Source organism: Mustela erminea, chromosome 19 (assembly GCF_009829155.1).
Source record: "Mustela erminea isolate mMusErm1 chromosome 19, mMusErm1.Pri, whole genome shotgun sequence".
Taxonomy (NCBI): domain Eukaryota; kingdom Metazoa; phylum Chordata; class Mammalia; order Carnivora; family Mustelidae; genus Mustela; species Mustela erminea.
In genome coordinates, this window is record NC_045632.1 from 44,702,401 (window position 1) to 44,721,286 (window position 18,886).

The 18,886-nt window shown below is 42.5% G+C and overlaps 1 protein-coding gene and 1 long non-coding RNA gene across 3 annotated transcripts in view; both read left to right on the top strand.

Moving 5' to 3' along the window:
- WWP2 (WW domain containing E3 ubiquitin protein ligase 2) overlaps positions 1-18,886 on the top strand; it is a 147,748-nt gene that overhangs the window by 96,858 nt on the left and 32,004 nt on the right. For both annotated transcript variants that reach the window (XM_032323083.1, XM_032323084.1), the window contains one exon: positions 7,684-7,894. In XM_032323083.1, the coding sequence (XP_032178974.1) occupies positions 7,684-7,894 (211 nt within the window). The remainder of the gene's footprint in view (positions 1-7,683; positions 7,895-18,886) is intronic.
- LOC116578710 lies at positions 7,905-17,712 on the top strand. Its single transcript, XR_004281022.1, has 3 exons — positions 7,905-8,634; positions 15,253-15,409; positions 17,260-17,712. It is a non-coding gene; the product is annotated as an uncharacterized LOC116578710 (long non-coding RNA).

Sequence of the window (18,886 nt, forward strand, 5' to 3'; positions counted from 1 at the left end):
GTTTTGGTTGCTCTCATGAAGAACCGAGCAGCTAGTCGCCTTGGAATCCATTGCTTGTGTTTCATGGATGAGCGATAGAGACTGCTTTGCTGTGAATCATATGTTATGAGCTGATCTTCAGTTTAAAAAGTTTCCACTGTTGGCAGTAGCCTTTGCCATGCCTGAATGTGGGGGTTAAAAAGGCCTGTGTATATACCAAGAGCCAGCACTATGCTACACACACCTGAAGGTCTTGGAACATACAGTGAGCTGGCAGCATGTCCAGGATTAAGAACAAGAATTTACAAATCCTGATCTTTTCTTGGCTAACTGCGACTAGGGTATGTCTCAGTCCTGACTGAATAACTGATTCATAAATTTAGGTTGTTTAACCAGCCTCACAGAGGGAAGCTTGTGAAATATTCCTTGTTGCAGAAACCAGAGGCCGTTCAACTACCATTTTACCTACTTACCCCATTTACTGTGTCATCTTGGTACCCAGCTTTTCTTCCCATAGGGGAAAGCCTTCAAAGCCATCTTCGTTTCTTCTCCCCTCCATTCCTCTCCCCTCTTCCTCCAAGTAAAACCATTGCTTTTACTTTGTGGTGTTCTGGATTTGAGTACTGGTTTTGCTATTTGCCAACTGCATGGCTCCTGTCTAGATGGAACCTCTGAGCTTCAGTTTTGTCTTAAATAGAATGAGAATAGTAGGGGTGCCTGGGTGGCTCAGTGGGTTAAAGCCTCTGCCTTCGGCTCAGGTCATGATCCCAGAGCCCTGGGATCGAGCCCCGCATCAGGCTCTCTGCTCAGCAGGGAGCCTTCTTCTCTCTTTCTCTCTGCCTGTCTCTCTGCTTACTTGTGATCTCTCTCTGTCAAATAAATAAATAAAATCTTTAAAAAAAAAAAAAAAGAATGGGAATAGTTATCTTCCTTGCAGAGCTATTAGGCAGGTAAATGAGTTGATGAAAATAAGTTTGCTAAAGGGTTTGTAGGTTCCTGGATTGGATCTTGGAACAGAAAAAGGGCATGAGTGGTAAAGCTGGTGCATCCAAATAAAGTCTGAAGTTGGGTTGATAGTAATGTACTGGTGTTCATTTTTCAGCTTCAACATATGTGCTCACTTTCCCGTACTATTGCTCTTCGTGGTATCTTTTCAACTTTTCTGTAAGTCTATAAAGTTATTCCAAAATAAAAATGAAAAGAAACTGCTTTGTGATTGATAGTGTTACACAAATGTCAGATGGTTTTATTTCAGACTTCTTTCACTAGATTATTAGGTTTATTAAACAAGTATTTCTTTTTTGGGGGAAGATTTTATTTATTTATTTGACAGACAAAGATCAAAGTAGGCAGAGAGGCAGGCAGAGAGAGAGAGGGGGAAGCAGACTCCCTGCTGAGCAGAGAGCCCGATGTGGGGCTCAATCCCAGGACCCTGGGATCATGACCTGAGCTGACGGCAGAGGCTTTAGCTCACTGAGCCACCCAGGTGCCCCTAAACAAGTATTTCTTGAACAAATATCTGTCGAATGACGTTTTGCTAAGGAGCATAGATGGTGTAAAGAGTTATAAAATAAGGGGGCATGTGGGTGGCTCGGCCAGTTGGGCATCTGCCTTTGGCTCAGATCCTGATCCAGGGTCCTGGGATCGAGCCCTGCATTGGGCTCCCTGCTCGGTGGGCAGCCTGCCTCTCCTGCTCCCCCTGCTTGTGCTCTCTCTCTCTGTCACATAAATGAATCTTTTTTTTTTTTTTTTTAAAGATTTTATTCATTTCTTTGACAGGGAAAGATCACAAGTAGGCAGAGAGGCAGTCAGAGAGAGAGAGAGAGAGAGAGAAGTGGGCTTCCCGCTGAGCAAAGAGCTGGATGATCCCAAGACCCTGAGATCATGACCTGAGCCGAAGGCAGCAGCTTAACCTACTGAGCCATCCAGGTGCCCCAGTGAATAAAATCTTTAAAAAAATTATAAAATAAGTTTCTGCCCTCCAGTCTGTTTAGAAAAAGAAGCTCAAGACACTGTCAGCTAAGTATCAACACAGCAGATGTCACAGGGGCTGTGTGTTGAGTAGTCAAGAGCACAGGTATTGTGGGATTCATGGAGAGGATCAGTCTGGCTTATGTAGTGTAGAGGGCTCCAGGGAGCGGGGCTCAAGTGAGAAAGAGGTGTAGACAAGAACACAGGAGACAGAGAGTGGAAGTAGTGAAAAACAAAGGAAACAAATTTGCTCTTGTTTTCAAGAAGGGCGCAGTCTTCGCAGGGAGCTACGTTGTCTATGTCATACGATTGGGATTAATAGAAAACATGTAAAATACAGCAGTTCTCTAAATCATGACTAAATTGTAACTCCTTGTCTTTGTCAGTCCAGTTTTTTTCTCTACTTGAAGCCCCATCATGGCCTGATTATGGTGCTCTGTCCTTGGCTTACTGGTGTAACCAGTAACTTAATCATCTGCAGAGTCAGAAGCCGTGATGGGCTGCATTTACTGCTGAGTTTCTTTCAAGCTCTCATGTTCTAAGACACAGACATAAACTTTTTGAGCATAGAAAAATACAAGCACGGACACAGAAAGTTTGTCAGTGCAAGGATATCCGGCTCGCACACTCTATTTCCAAATCAAAGTGTAGCACAGAGCTCCAAAACAGATGAGCGCCTGTGGTGAATCAAGGTCTATGAACGGATGCAGTCCTGGTGGGAACCCTTTGAACTAGATTTATATCTGCAAGTGTGACCTGATCCAAATAGCGTTGATTAGAGGGTCTTTACCATTGGCATGCTGTGGAAAATGGGGCTCTGCTTTTGTTCTTTTCATGTCAATAATTTTGTTATAATTATTTTCAATAGGTAATACATGTACATTATGAGAATTTTATTTTTATTTTTAAAAGATTTTATTTATTTATTTGACAGAGAAAGAATACAAGCAGGTAGAGCAGCAGGCAGAGAGAGAGGGAGAAGCAGGCTTCCCAAAGAGTGGGGAGCATGATGTGGGGCTTGACCCCAGAATCCTGGGATCGCAACCTGACACTTAATGGACTAAGCCACCCAGGCGCCCCCATCTTGAGAATTTGAAAAGTATAAGAACTCAGTGTAAAGAAAGTCTCCTTCCCGTTCTCGTCCTCTCGCCCCCAGTTTCCTCCCCAGAGGCAGTCACTGTTGTGTTTCTTATGATTCTTTGAAAGATACTCTTTGACTATACAGGCATATGCACATCTATTTGAAAGCACACATATACACACACGCTAGCAAAATATATATGCTGTTCTGCCCTTTCCCACTTAATAATTATCTTAGAAATTTTTGCATAGATTTTTGAAGCAAACTTGAAGAAATTTGCCACTTTACTCCCTTTGCCATTTTACTAACCCCAACCAGATATGGGGACAATTTTAGTATCAAAAATAATAATAATCGCTATGGATTGAAATATTTTAAATAAGTTTAAATCCAAGAGCTTATGATGATTTTTACACAAAACGAAATTTCATTTTTCATTTTTGGAGGATGGAAGGAAATCAATTCATTATTCTGAAAATTGGTAAATAAAAAGAAAGACCCAAGCATTTCTCCTGCCTTTTCTTTGCAAGCTGAACCTCAAGGTAGCCAAATAATTGACGAGGGAAAGTTTCTTCTATAGGCATGGTAGGATTAGAATATGGCTGTTTTGCAATCCCCAACCAATTTATGGATCTAGGCAATAATCATCAGTGGGTGCTGACATTGCAGAAGGGTGACAGCCAGCTGTGATGTGCCTCCTAATGGAAGTATGCAACTCCCTGTGTGTCACCAACATTGAATATATAACAGCAAAAAGAAAATTACAGTAGACCCAGCTCTAAATATTACTGGCTCATGGCTATTTTAATTTCATCTCTAGGCCCACCACCTCTGTTCTACACCCCCACCCCACATTCCCCCCACCTCCCTCTTACTGCATCTATTTTATTTTTTAAGTTTTATTATTATTATTATTATTATTATTATCATTATTTTAAATGGATGTCCTGTGTGGTGGGTGAGCTCAGGGTTGGTAAGATCACTCTTTCTTTCTTTCTTTTTTTTTTTGATTTTATTTATTTATTCGACAGACAGAAATCACATGTAGGCAGAGAGGCAGGCAGAGAGAGAGGAAGAGAAGCTGGCTTCCCGCTGAGCAGAGAACCCGACGCGGGGCTTGATCCCAGAACCCTGGGATCATGACCTGAGCTAAAGGCAGAGGCTTAACCCACTGAGCCACCCAGGCACCCCAAGTTTTATTATTTTTTTTTAAAGATTTTATTTATTTGTCAGAGAGAGAGAGGGAGAGCACAAGCAGGGGGAGCAGCAGGCAAAGGGAGACGGGGCTCCCCGCTGAGCAGGGAGCCCCAAATGGGACTTGTTCCCAGCACCCTGGGATCATGACTTGAGCCGAAGGCAGACACTAAACCAACTGAGCTACCCAGGCACCCCCTCTTACTGCATTTAAATTTTCCATATTGCCAGCTGTTCTCCACAGAGGTTCTAATAATTTCTGCTCCTGCCAACAGTATGTGAGAATGCCAGTTTTTCTTATACTCTTACCAGTGTTTTTTTTTTTTTTTTTTAATTTACCAGATTAATTTTTTTAAAGGGGGGATGGGGCAGAGGGAGAGGGAGAGAATCTTAAGCAGCCTCCACACCCAGGCAGAGACTGATGCGGGGCTCCATCTCACAGCCCTGAGATCATGACCCAAGCTGAAATCAGGAGTCGGATAGCCACTTAACTGCCTAAGCCATCCAGGTGCCCCTTAGATTGCATCTCTCATAGTTGAGATTGAGCATCTTTTAATATGTTTAGGGGTAATTTGTATTTCTTTTACTCTGAAGTGCCTGTGCATATTTTTGGTCTTTTTCTTACTGATTTGTAGAGATACTTTTCATATCAAAGGAATTAGCCATTAATCCGTAGTATGAGTTGGCATTAATTTTTCCCAGCTTGTTTTTCTTTGATTTTTGTTTGTGATTTTTTTTTTGCCATTAAAAAAAAAAACACCCTTTAATATAGTTGAATTCATTAATTTTTATGTCTTCTAGATTTTGGGTGATACTTCAGAAAGTTTTTTCCACTTTGAGATAAAAATATTCTCCTGTGTTTTCTTTAGTTTCTTTTTAGCTTCATTTCTTATGTCAAAATTTTTGATTCATCTGGAATTTATTTTCATGTCCTGGATAAGGGAGGGCTATAACTCATCTTTTCCTCAGTGTACTACCCAGTTGTCACAGTGCTGTCCACTGAATGATCTCTTTGCTACGGTCATTTAAAATGCCGCCTTTGTCATATACTGAATTCCTGTGTGTGTTTAATAATGTTTCTGAACTTCCTGTTTATTTCCATCAACATCTGCTTATTCTTCTGTTATCACCACATTCTTTTAATTGTTACAGCTTTATGATGTGTTACTACTTTAGAGACCTCTTCTCCCTCCCACACACATTCACACAGCGCTCTTCAGAATTTTCATGGCTGTTCTTCTGTATTTCGTTTTTTTTTAATTATTTTTTCCCAAACATTTTATGTATTTTAAGGAGAGAGAGCGAGAACAAGTGTGAGCAGGGAGAGGGGCAGAAGGGGAGGGAGAAGGACAAGCAGATTCTTGGCTTAGCACACAGCCCGACACAGGGCTCCGTCCCACCACCCGGAGATCATGACCTGAGCTGAAGTTACTAGTCAGAGGCTTAACATCTTGAGCCATCCAGGCACCCCTAGTTTTTCTTATAACTTTTAGAATGAACTTAATTGGTTCTCAAAAATGTTCATGATGATTTTTGTATTGGAATCGAGTAAAATTTATAGATTTGCCTGAAGAGAGTTGCCATCTGTTGTGTCTCACCAACTCAGCTGAGCTAGAATAGGAATAGAAGTACGAAGTCTCACATCTGTGTGGGGGAAATACCAGTTGCGTAAGATGGCATCACTTATTAAACAACTAATTTAGTTGATGTGCCAGACCGTGTTTCATACACTGGTGAGAAAGCAAATGAATGGATTACAGGTAGTCCCTAGGCTCTTTTTCATTTCTGAAGAGCGGGTGGCATCACATCGTGTGAAGAAATTTTGGTTCCAGCTGGCCCCCGGTCTCAGGTAAGCCAGGAGGATCCTGTCCTGGCTTCAGTTGTTACCGTCTTGGGTTGCTTTAAAGGATATTCACAGAGGGAGAAGGAGAGCGTCCTTAGTGAGGAGTTCAGGCTCTGGACACAGGCAGTAGGGGTGAGAATTAGGTGCCTATCGACCTCAGCAGTTTATTTGACCTCTTTGAGCCTTAGTTTCCACAACTGTAAAATGGGATATTCATTGCACCTAATGTGTGGGGTTGTGTGTGAGGCTTACATGAGGTAATGCAAAATGCTTTGCACTTTGCCTGGCATACACTGGTGTTGTGTACATGTTAACTACTACCACTTAGATTGGAAATCTGACTCTGCTGGTCTGGTGGTGTCTGTTATATTATGTTCAGTTCCTGCTGTCATTCTTGAGGAGAGGCAGTAGGAGAAAATACCAAAAGAGAGCAGCCTGGTGATAAGAAGGGAAGGGCCTAGTAACATTAAAGAAAGAACAGGCCTTCTTACCAGAGAAGAGAAGGTGAATGAGAAACAGGGTAGCCACATACTTACACTGTATTGGGTGGGGGGTGTGGGGATGTGGGGGTGGGGTGGGTGGGGCCCCACTCTAAGCCCCACCCCATAGGACCAGCCAGTAAAATTCTGCTTCACGTAAGAAAAAACTTGCTGTCAGGACATCTGCTCAGTGATGGGATAGTAGCAAATTCCTTGTAAGAAGCGTTTAAGAAGAGTCTAGATAGTGCATTTGTTACATTTGAAACTGCAAAAAGAATTTCTGAATTAGGAAGATGAGGCTAAATCACATCTAAGGGGTTTTCCTACAGAATTCTAGTATAAATGTGCACATATGCAATCACATATGTAGAAAATTCTCAGCATATGGCTTAGCCATTTTCAAAGAATTCTTCGAAAACCTCATTGGATCCCTTTTTGAATAAGAAGCTATTGCATTGTCTTGGGGTCCTTGTGAACATGAATGATCATAAAAGAGATAAAGAAGTAGAGAAATAAGGAGACTCAGAACAGGCTTTTTTGACTTCTTCCTCTTTGTCTATCGTTATTTGGCAGACAAGTCCCTCATCTTTTTCATCTATAGTATTAATCTTTGTTCCATGCTTTGAGCATGAGACTTTAAAAGAACAAGCACATGGTTGGACGTTCTTTGCTTCTTAGAGTATAGAGAGCTTTTTGAAGGAAGGTGCTATTTGTGCCTGGCAGACAAATGGCAAGGTCAAAGAAATGTGACCTTGCAGACGTGGCCTTGGCCTTGCTTCATTTAGCACCAACACACCTCCCTATTACCCGCCTTCTTGCTCCTCTTTTATTGTAATATGTGTAATCAGAATACTTTAGAAAAATGTAATACAGGTATACAAAAGAGGTAACATTATATATATTTATTTCAGATCCATCTCCCACTTGTTGGGGGTGGGGCGCGGGGGTGGAGAACAGGGGCAGGCCATTACTGACTTGCTATCATTTCCAATGTTATGTTTTATAAAACTTTTTGCTGTTGCCAGATACATGTGTGGTAACATCATAGGTGCTGTGTTACCACTTTAAGGGAAAAATCTAGTTATTGTGAATACGAGTCTGAGTTGATCTCTCCAGTACCATTTCTCTGTTTTCAGTGAACGACGAACCCACTGCAGCCACTGATCCTGAAGAACCCTCTGTTGTTGGGGTGACATCGTCGCCTGCTGCGGTGTCGAGTGTGACCCCGAACCCCACCTCAGTGTCTCTCCCTGCTTCGGCCACCCCAGCGGAAGGAGAGGAGCCCAGCACCTCAGGCACCCAGCAGCTCCCGGCAGCTGCCCAGGCCCTTGATGCTCTGCCCGCCGGGTGAGTAGCCTTTTGGCCCACAGCAGCACTTACCCCTCTCAAAACTCAGGCTCCTTCGCCAGGACAGAAACAACATGGTTATTTATTACCTAGTGGCTTGTAGTCTCTGGGGAGGCTGCCATGCACAGGAGTGAGGGAGGTGTAGAAGAACTGCTTATTCTACAGAAATCCTGAAAAGAATCTAAATCATCTGGGGCAGAATCAATGCTACCTTATACCATGACTTGAAATGAATGGCTTGACTCAAAGAGTCAAGGAACAAGGAGCTCATTTTGCCTTCCTTCGTCTTTGGAGGGTGTTCATTGAGATCCTGCTGAGAAAGCTGCTTTTCTCTCCTGAATTTTATCTTAACCATCTCTAGAGGATATCAGGCTCAGAATATTATTGTATAAATAATACACTGTAATACACTGGGGCTAACAACTAACTAACTACAACAACTACTAACAACACGGACTAACTCGTTTTCTGGCCATCCTTTAGTTCAGAGTTAAATCTAATGGTAAGACCTTGGATGGTAAGAAGGCGACCCCATTAAGCCAAAAGGAAGCTCAAATTGGGCTATATAGTCGAGAGAGATTAAAAATGTGGACCCTGGAATCAAACAGATCTGGCTTCCGGTCTCCACTGGATCTGATGTGTCCTTGCTCAAATGCTTCACCGTCTCTGCAAGGGGGAGTTCATAACCTTACGTGTCTGTCTAGGAAGTGGAAGGCGGAACATGCTGGATGTTCCACCTGGTGAGTGATATTTTTGAATCGACTGTGAGGGAACGGTGAAGAAAGGGAATGGTTCTGAACCGGGGAATGAAGTCTTATCTCAGCAGCCGCCAGTTGGTGTCAGAGCCAGTCCTGTTGTGGTCCTCAAATCCATCCTGCTTATCAGTTTGGTACCAAGGAAACCAGTGTCTTTATCACCCTAGTCCCTGGTCTGGCTGATGGCGGTGGTGGTGACGTGTGGGTAGCTCCCCTGAACCCTGGTAGTTCATAAAGGGCAAGGGAAGGATGCACAGTCTCTTGCTTGATGTATAATATGCTCCATCTTCTTAAGCCTCTTTAGAAAACCAGCTTGTTAGAAACAAAAATCGTAAATCTGAAGGCAAATGTGATTTTTACCACGTATATATCACATCCTTAGCATTTGGCCCGCTAGCTAACATATATCTTACTAAAGTATGATGAATAAACAACAGGTATTGCAAGCGGTTCCTAATACCTCACCGGAGAGATGGGACATTGAGAGGTGGTCTGAAAAGTTTTTGTGAAGTTCCTGGTTTTGTGAAAACATTAATAACCAATTGCTGGTGTCCAGCCCTTTCCTGCAGAGATTTATGTTTTCTCTCGTATGTGGTGAAGAATACTAGAAAGACCTTTGTTTGGTTTATAATTTTAGATCTGTATGCTGTAATTTGGGGGGAACAGAGCAAAATCATTTTGGCAGAAAGGAGAGAAAATGGCTGCCTGTGTCCCCTGTGAGCTGTTTGTTTTCTTTCCGCTGAGCAAATGCCTGGAAGGCCGGCTTCGCTCCTGTGTCAGTCACAGGCAATTAGGGCTAATGGCTCAACATGTCTTTATGTAGGGTGTGTGTGAGGGTTACTGTTCTCTGGGATTGGGCTCTTCCTGTTTCCAGGCAGCTGGAAAACTCCAGGCCCTGAAAACACTCTTTATTCTAAGTTTGGCAGATGGAGCAGCCCAGGGAAGCCGATTCCCCACCCCCATCCTTGCCAGAGGCTGAAACACTTTGCTGAGGTAGAGTTTGAACTGTATCTTTTCCTTAGAGCATTTAGAATGTGGCGAGATCCGTGTGCGGGTCTGGGGAGGCCACTGCCCACTCTAACGTGGGTATGATGGTATTGAGACCCAGTTTTCCATCTTAAGGTGCCCATCCCTAAGACAGCGGGAGCTTAGTACTCTGCAGGCTGGTTCCGGGCGTAGAGATTGGAAATCACCACCAGAACTGCTGAGTGCCAGGCACGAGGATGGCGTGCTTTTGTTGTGCTGCTCTGTGATGGCAAGTTGGAGAAGACATGGTTCCCGCAGTGACCTCTGCAACTCAAAGACCTACCGTCACCACACCAGCTTATTTATAAGTTCAGGAGATCTGATCAGGATGGGTTATTCCTTTATTCCTGGCACTTTGGCTTTATGCGTAAGGAGACCAGTTTTCATCTTTAAAAAAAAAACTCTGAGCATGACATTTTACACTTAGAATGTTGTCCTGGCTGCCCATTGTCCTTAGGTGTAAATTCCCAAATCCTTCATAAGGCCTAAGAAGCCTCACATGGTATGACCCCATCTACCCCCTCAGGCCTTCCATGGAAGGCTCTGCTCGGCTCTCTAAGCTCTAGCCTTATGGCTTAGGCTAGTTGGACAGATGGAGCACCCTTTCCCTGGACTTTGGACGCTCCACCATGCAAGTCACTCTTTCCAAAACCTTCCTTACCATTTTTTCCATCAATCAACTAGCACTTCCCCTGGGCCTCTTTCCTTGATCCGTGGTAGACAAGGTCAAGCTGCTCTGTCTACTGTAACTCTTCTCACATGTGTATCTGCTTGTTTTGCATCTCTCTGCCTCACTGGGCTGTAAACGGCAGGGTGACAGGGAGCCTGACACAAAGTAGGCCCCCCCAGACATATTTGTCATGAGTAAATTTAAATGCCATCTTTTTTTTTCTTCTTCTTTTTTTCCCTCTACCTGGATGAATGTGTTCTGCTTCTTTGGTACCGCAACTATGACAGGAATATTGCATTTTCCTTCCCAGAGGCCAGAGTGGAGGGCTGTCATCCACTGGGTTGCCCGGCTTTGGGTTCAGATATGCCACTCTCACAGGCTGGGGGACACTCTTCGCCGCTCATGAGGAGACCTTGTGTACTGGGAGATCCCAGGACCATGTCTCCTCTTGGCCAAGTCATTTCTGAGCCATAAGACTTTGCTTTATCGAGGCATCTAGCCAGCTGTCTCTTCCCAACTTGATCTTCTTGACCCCTTCAGTCTCCTCTACTGAGCGATTGCCCAAGGTCCACTTGGGAATCCTGAGGGCCTGTCTCCCTGGTGGCTGCATTGCCTTTCTGAAATTCGCAGCATTTGCAGGTCTGATCTTGAAGAGTTTACACACGCCCGTCTGTAGTTTTAAGGACCGAAGGTACGGAAGGCTGGGCTGTGTGAGTCCACAGAGCACACCTCGGCCCCTTTCTCTCTCCCTGTCTCCAAACCGACCGGCTTTCTGTACTTTTAAATTTAATTAGGCTGAAGGAAGCCAAGTGGAAGGGTGAGGCATTTTCAGGTTGCAAACGTTCATTAAAGAAGGGGGTGCCAGGAAGACCCAGGAGACGTGAGATAGTGGTCCCAGGCAGCGGGGAGCGAGGCCACTTTGCTCGGCTGGCCCTGCATCTGTTTTTTATCAGCAGCGAGCCCACTTTGGGAACCAAGTGCTCATTAACAGACCGTGTGTACATGGCTTAGATAAACTCCAAGTGCGTCCTGGGCTCTGCAGCTCCCTCAGTCCCTCGCACACAGAGGCACATTATTTGACTCTGGCAGCCTGCGCTCTGCTGTGGTTTCTTACATAAGGGAGGCCGTTGTGTTTGGACTGCCGACTTACCTCAGCACTGCCATTTCACACCATCCTTTTTCTCCCGCAGTCATTGGCTGGCCTGTCTGTTTCCTGCCTCAAAGTAGAATTAATTGAGGAGGGGTGTTTTCTAGATCTTTCGGCTCTGCCATCTCCGCTACCCCACACCCATTCATGGATGTCCAGAGGCCCTTTTCCCCAGGTGCTCCTTGAAACGCTATCAAGGATGACAGTCTTGTACGAGCTCTTGGATGTTTTGTTTGTGGAGAGCTTTCAGAGACGTTGGAATTTGGAGCTTCTCCGCTAAGTTATAAAACAGCCGCTGCCATTGCATTTCATTCCAAACTCATTTTTGGCACTAGCCAAAGCTCCTTACCCAGGGAGTTAGAAAACGGTCCTTCTTACATGTCTGTGAAGAACCAATCCTTTTTTTTTTTCCTCTCTTTTCTGTTTTTATTTTCTTATTTTCAGTCTGTTAGGAATCCCTACTTTTGTTCTCTGCTTCTCCACTGATCACATTACTTAGATGTGGCGATGCCAAATTGGTACAAAAGTTTCTAAATGCTTAAAAACTTATGTACTTTTCTGGTCACTAAAGAGTAACCGTTTGGGCCAGGGACCATGCTTTGAGTGCCGCCAGATTAAAGGATTATACTGGGAGACTCTGTGCCTTCTTGTTGAATATGATTTAGTTCTTGGCCGTGCAAGGACTCTTATACACTTAGGTAACGCTGAATATCGGCACATGCTTCTGGCTTCCTCCTCCTCGTCTCAGAATGAAACCTTATTTCCAAAGATTCTTGTGTTGTCCGAGGCTGGTCCATGAGACATTCTCACACTACTATATGTGTGTGTAATTATGTGTAATTACAAATGTCCATTCTCACTACACTTTCTTGAGAGCTCCTCAAGAGCAGAGATGATTTTGTCCATTTTCGTATCCACCAGCACCTAGCATAGTACCTGGCTTAGAGGGAGATGGGGTGAGAAGTATTTGATAATGACTAGGTAAATGATTTCACATTCTCAGTAGCATTTAAAATTTAAAAAAGATTCTTTTTAAGTAGAAAAAGAAAATGGAGAAGAACAGCAGTAACAAGCCAATGCCCAGATTTAACCATTGGTGCTTTCCAGATTGTATGTATTTTTTCCTGACCATTAGTGACCGCTAGCATGTGTTCAGGTTTACATTGTGTAGGGGAATGCTAAGTTTTGCCCATGGATTATTTGGTGCAGTCTTGACAACACTGTGTGGGGTAGCTGCTTTTATCCTCATTTTAACAAATGAGGAAACCTTAAGCAATTTGCCCAGGACCACACATATACAGACACATACATGTAAACATACATCTACTAAAATTTAATAATCTTTTAACGTGTGCTTTTAAAATTTATATTTTTATTGTAACATATTGTAAGCATGCAGTTAAGCATGGAGAGTAATATGAAACATACTTTGAGCTCACCACCCAGCTATATCAGACTTTAGAGTTATGCTGTGTTTGCTGCAAGCTTCTCCTTTCTTTAACCTCTTTACAAAGACATTACAAATCCAGTAGAAAGTTCCGTGAACCTCTTCCCATTTCCATTCTCTATATACAGAGCTACATGGCATTGGCATATTCATTTAAACTGCTATAAGGTATTCCATTGTATGAATAGGTAAATTTTATTTATAAATCAAATTTCCTTATATTTACTATATTTATATGTCATGTAAATATAAAATATAAAAACATATAAATGTATATTTAAACACATATATTATTTTAATAAACATTTATATTTGATAATTTATTTTTATATATAATTTATACCTTCCATTTGTATACTTAATAATATAACAGCTAAGTAAATGTTTATATATTTTATATTTATACTGTTTTTATCTCCTCACAATTATAAACATGCTACAGTGAAATTTTTCTGTGCATATCTTGTCTGTATTGTCTATTTTTTTTTTTTAAGATTTTATTTATAAAGGAGCGAGTACACAGGGCTTTGGGGGAAAAGGGGCAAGGGAGAGGGAGAGAGAATCCTCAGGTAGATTCCCCACTGGACGTGGACTGTGAGATGCAGGGCTGGATCCCAGGACTTTTAAGATTGTGATGTGAGATGAAACCGAGAGTCAGATACCTAACTGACTGAGCCACCCAGGTGTTCCTGCATGTCTGTTTCTTTAAGGCATGTGCTGGAGCTGGAATGTTATTGTAAGGGTTGAAGATCTTCAGTTTTCGTAGATACGATCAAATTGCTCACCAGTACTCACACTCCCTCGAGCATGCATAAGCATTCCTGCTAAAACTTAATATTGTGGGGCGCCGGGGTTGCTCAGTCAGTTAAGTGTCTGCCTTTGGCTCAGGTCATGGTCCTATGGTCCCAACCTGCATCAGGCTCCCTGCTCATGAAGAGTCTCCTTCTCCCTCTTCCTCTGCTGCTGCTCTCCCTGCTTGTGCCCTCTCTGTCTCTATCAAATAAATGAGTAAATAATCTTAAAAACAACAACAAAAATATTGTGAGGTTTTTTTCTTTTTGGCCAGTTTGATTGGTGGACGCTTTGTGGTTTTAATTAGAATTTCCTTTATTACCACTGAGATTGAACCTCTTTTACATGTTTTTATTTGGTTCTTTGATTTCCTATTTTGTGAGTTGCCTCTTTGTATCTTATTGTCAATTTTTCTATTTGGCTGTCTTTTTCTCTCTAATCTGTAGTGTTTCTTTATATATGCTAGATACTAATTGCTTTTTAATTCTGTGCATTGCAGACATTTTCTTCCAGCATGTGGTTCATCTTTTCACTTTTTAATGTTGCCTTTCATTGTGCAGGAATTCAAAATTTGAAGCAACCTTGTTTGTTAAGCTTCGTGTGCTGTTTGTGTCTTGTCTAAAATTCCTCCTTACGCTGACGTAAAAATTTTACTCACGTACACTCTCCACATTTTGTTGATTCTGATACACTTGTTATTTCACATTTAAATGTGAAATAAACTTGAAAATCAATATGTAATTTATAAGCTTAATTGGCAGCATTTTTTTCTTTCTTAGTAATATGTTAAATCATATAATTGATGTCATTTTAGATTTAATGAAAAATAGTATATTAACGTTATTTTTAAACAAAATTTTGACTAAATTATATGTGTTATTTGTTAACTTGCCTTTTCCACCCGATATATGGTAACTAGCTGGGCAAGTCTATATTATCTATCATGTTATTTTCAATGAGTGTTATACCCATTAGAGAAATGACATAATTTATTGTACTAATCCTCCATTTTGGGAGCATTTAGGTTGTTTTCAGGTTTTGTGTAACATGCTGTGACCTACTGTGACAGATATACTTACAGCTAAATCGTTGACACGTAATTATTTCCACAGTATACATCCTAGAAGAAGAGCTGCTAAGTTATGAGATATTCATATAGGAAAGGTTTTTGACCAGGCTGCCAAATTGCCCTTTTCAAAGAGTATACTTCAAAGAGTATACCCATTTTTGCTCCCACAACTCTTTTATTTTCAGTGACTATTTCTCTTCATTGCCAAATTTATCTGCAAAATCTGTTATCAGCAAAAATGTTTCCCTTTTTTTTTTAAATTTTTAATGTACACCATCTCCAGGAATTGTCTTGCCTCTGCGTGAGAGCATACATTTTAATATTGTCATCCTTCCCAGAGGAGCTTTGGAGACTTTTCCAGTGCAAAGAAATTGGATGGTTGAAGGGGAAGAAAAACAGACTTAATTCAGAAGCCTTGATTACTACTAAACATTGCCATTCTCTGCTTATAGGGCATAAAGTGCTGGTTGCTGATGGTTTTTTAAGAAGGGGTTAGTGTGCTTAGATTGAAAGGGAAGCTCAGTATCCCAAGAAAGTTTGCTGAGGGAAGACCGAGTTTAGCACATTTCCTACCCAGTTTACAAAGGATCTACTGAAGCCATGAAAACGGTGAGCAGATTTGTTCCCTTGCACCTAGATTTCTGGCTCATAAAAGTCTAAAAACGTCCCTAACAGAAGAAATAAATCTTGTGGTTCACCCAGGAAGTGGCCGAAGCTTGGGGATTGGGGGTTGGTTCAGAGTCATTTATTAGACGAGCATAAAATAAGAAACTGTGAGTTCAGTGGGGTTTGGGCCTCTGCAGAGCTGAACTTCCACACTGGCAGCTTTAAGAGTACTTGAATACTTTGTGTCTTTTTCTGAAGTTGAGTTTTTTTTCTAAGTAGCCAGCGAGACATCTTTTCTTTGGGGGCATGTAAGAGTTTGGGCCTGACTTTGTTTTGTAACAGAGTGTATTTTGAATGAGAGTCAACTTTATTAATGCCCAGTGCCTGTATTAGTCATAATGTATAAATTAGTAAATAATAAAAGGTAATTAAGGTTGAATTTTTTGAGCATGTTGATAGGTAAATCTGTGAGGCCTTTTATTTTTTTATTTATTTTTAGAAAGATTTTATTTATTTATTTGACAGAGTAAAGCACAAATACGGGGAGCGGCAGGTAGAGGGAGAGGGAGAAGCAGGCTCCCTGCTGAGCAGGGCCTTGGGATCATGATTCGAGCCCAAGGCAGAGGCTTAACCAGCTGAGCCCCCTAGGCATCCCTATGAGGTCCTTTTAAAGAGAACATCTCTGATACTAACCTGAACTCCTTGCCTTGCTTTCTGCCCTTCTCAACTTAATCCGACTCTTGGTGAAAATGTGATTCTGCCCAAACATAAGGAAATCTGACTAGGGGACATGTTGATCAGGGTTGGTTGAATGGCAGAATAATCGAGAATTCCCTGAAGACCTTTCAGGAAACCTTCCAGAAGAAATGTAGTTTGGGGGACCAGACAATTTCCTTTCAGTTTGTACAGGAGAGAAATGATTGGGTGTCATCCTGACAAGGGGATTTTTTTACCCTTTTAAGATGGTGATGCTGGGAGGTGGGATGGGGGTGGCATGCGTGTTAGGGCATGGGCACGGAAGACACAGAACTGAATAAAAGGCATAGGGACAAAGGTAATTTAAGTTAAAAAAAATTACCTACGATTAATTGAAATTGGAGACTACTTTTTAAGTGCCTTGGAATACAAAGACCCTGTGTAGTTCGTGGTCGAACTGAATGTTACTCGTTGAAGGCCAAGGAGCAATGTGTTGGGAAGGCACCTGAATCAAGCTTGATGCTTTGAACACTGTTTCTGAGAGCATCAAAGAAAGCTATTCAGTGGGAGAGGATATGACCATGTGACCAGGATGCAGTATTGAGACCCATGGGTAGTGTGATTGAAAAGCCTTTTTATCTCAGTGTGAAGAAGATGCTTATAAGGGACAGAAACCTAACCCCTGACAGGGATGTGCTGATGAAAGGTCGCTGCCAGTATCACTTTCTTGGCATGGGGAGACCAAACCAAGACAGTCGGAAGGCTTAATCTATGTGGGTCAGCAGCTACTGAGGAGACAGGAGAATCGGGAGGCTCTTTTGATTGTCGCTAGAATTGACCGACTGTGCTGCAGTGAATGAAGGGAAGAGGTTTGTATGAATTCTGAGGAGCCGTGCAGGTAAGGGAGGAGTCGAGAGTTCTCTAAGAAAAGCAGTTAGGCCAGGTCATGGATCAGGGAGGACCCACATGGACATTTAATCTGAGCAGGAGTCCAATTTTAAAAAGAAAAAAATGTAGATATCAAAAAAGGTAATGCAAGAAAGGTCTTGTTCCTCTCGTAACTATTCTTCCAGTTAGGCCAATTGAGAGGGTTCACAGAAGGACATGGAGATTTGCTGGACAATAACAGCCCATGAAAGAGAGACTTTCATTTCCAGGATCAGCTGGGATCAAAGATGGGATGGACGGATCTTATCCGCGCTTGGAAAGAGCTGCGGTAACTCTTGAATATAAGCGAAGAGGACTTCACACCGATTTTCTTTCTGCCAGCGTGTGGGAAGACCACGGTGTCAATTCAATGCATTGACTTCATGGAATTTTAAGTATTATCCCATCTTCGAATTAAAATAAGAGCCAAAGAATAACAAAACCAAGTTTTCTCTTCGCCTGAAATGAATCGTAAAAGTAGAGACTATTTATAAGATGAAAGTTGTAACAAAAGAATTTTTGGAATAAAGAAAAATGTGTGTTTGGCACCTTTTATCTGCAATTGCTACAACAAATATCTTGTCTTCTTTAAAAGGTGCAGCTTTACCCACATATTATGGATGGGTTTCCAGACAGTGACTACAAAATGAGCAGACTCACTTTGTTGGTGGTTTTGTGCCAGAAATTGCGAAGGAAGGGAAGGAGCTGGCTAACTTCTCAGGGAAACTGAGGGGTTCTCAGCCACGTAAGCCTTCCTGGGAGTGAATTTTATGAAAGAGTGGTTTGTTGCCATTTCCTTGAGCAGCTTCCATATTTCAGTACTTAACCCATAAGTCAAGCATCTTTCTCAAGACTGTCTCATTTCCGAATTCAGATGAATAAAGAGGGTATCAGATTTGCTGCTCTGTTACCGGGCAGACAGGAGGACTTTGAGGGTCTGGTGTGAAGCCACAGTACGTTAGCCTGGCTTTTTGGCTGAGAGGTCCTCACAAGAAAGGTTCTTCATAGATGGAACACCAGCCTCTCGAGCTGGAGTTATATGTTACTCTTTTGTCTTTGATTCAGAAGGGCATCTAGAGGGAGAAGATCTTTAACTTTTTACCCAGTGTGCATTTTCATCTGGTCACTTTCGGCAGAATATTCTGCCCTTTTAATAAAATAGTGAAGTGTAAGGATCTTTCTGCAGTGGGAGGAGTTAGGGTTCCGGGATCAAGTCACCCATATATGCTTTAAGCAGTACCTCAAGCAAGAATACCCAGGAGAGAAGATGTTCTCGAGCAGCGTTAACAATGTGGGTAGCACTCTGGTCCTCCGGCCAGTAGTTGATCTCTTTTGAGAGGTGGGATTGTGGAACCAGTGGACTTCACTGTTCCCAGGGCTAACCCTCCCAGTTGTGTGGAATGTGCAGCCTCCTCCGGCAGATCATTCTGGAGCAGAGGGTTGTAATTCAGATGGAGCCTAGAGATGAACGTGGTGCAGCCGCCGCAATCACTCCACAGCCGTCTTGATTCTGCAGGGCCCCCTACCTGGACTCCGGTGCTGTTCACTTTGAGATGGAGTTTGGGAAGGCACCTGTTTGTTTTCTGGGTAGTAGGTTCCCTATAAATTCCAGTCAACCTTCCTTTTCCTCATTTCTTCCTTTGAGCGTGTTGTGGTGAAACTCACTGGCTGGGGAGTCAGCTGAGTTGTAAGGACACATGAGAGTCACCTGGCTTTTCTGATCCCCAGTTTTGCCCATGGTGGTGGCATTTCTCACCTTAAAGTGTGGAGGCAAGGACTGCTTGGGTAGAGCTTGAGCCCACTGTAGCTCATTATAGATGCTCGGAGGGTGATTGCACCCCCCCCTTCTTTTCCTTT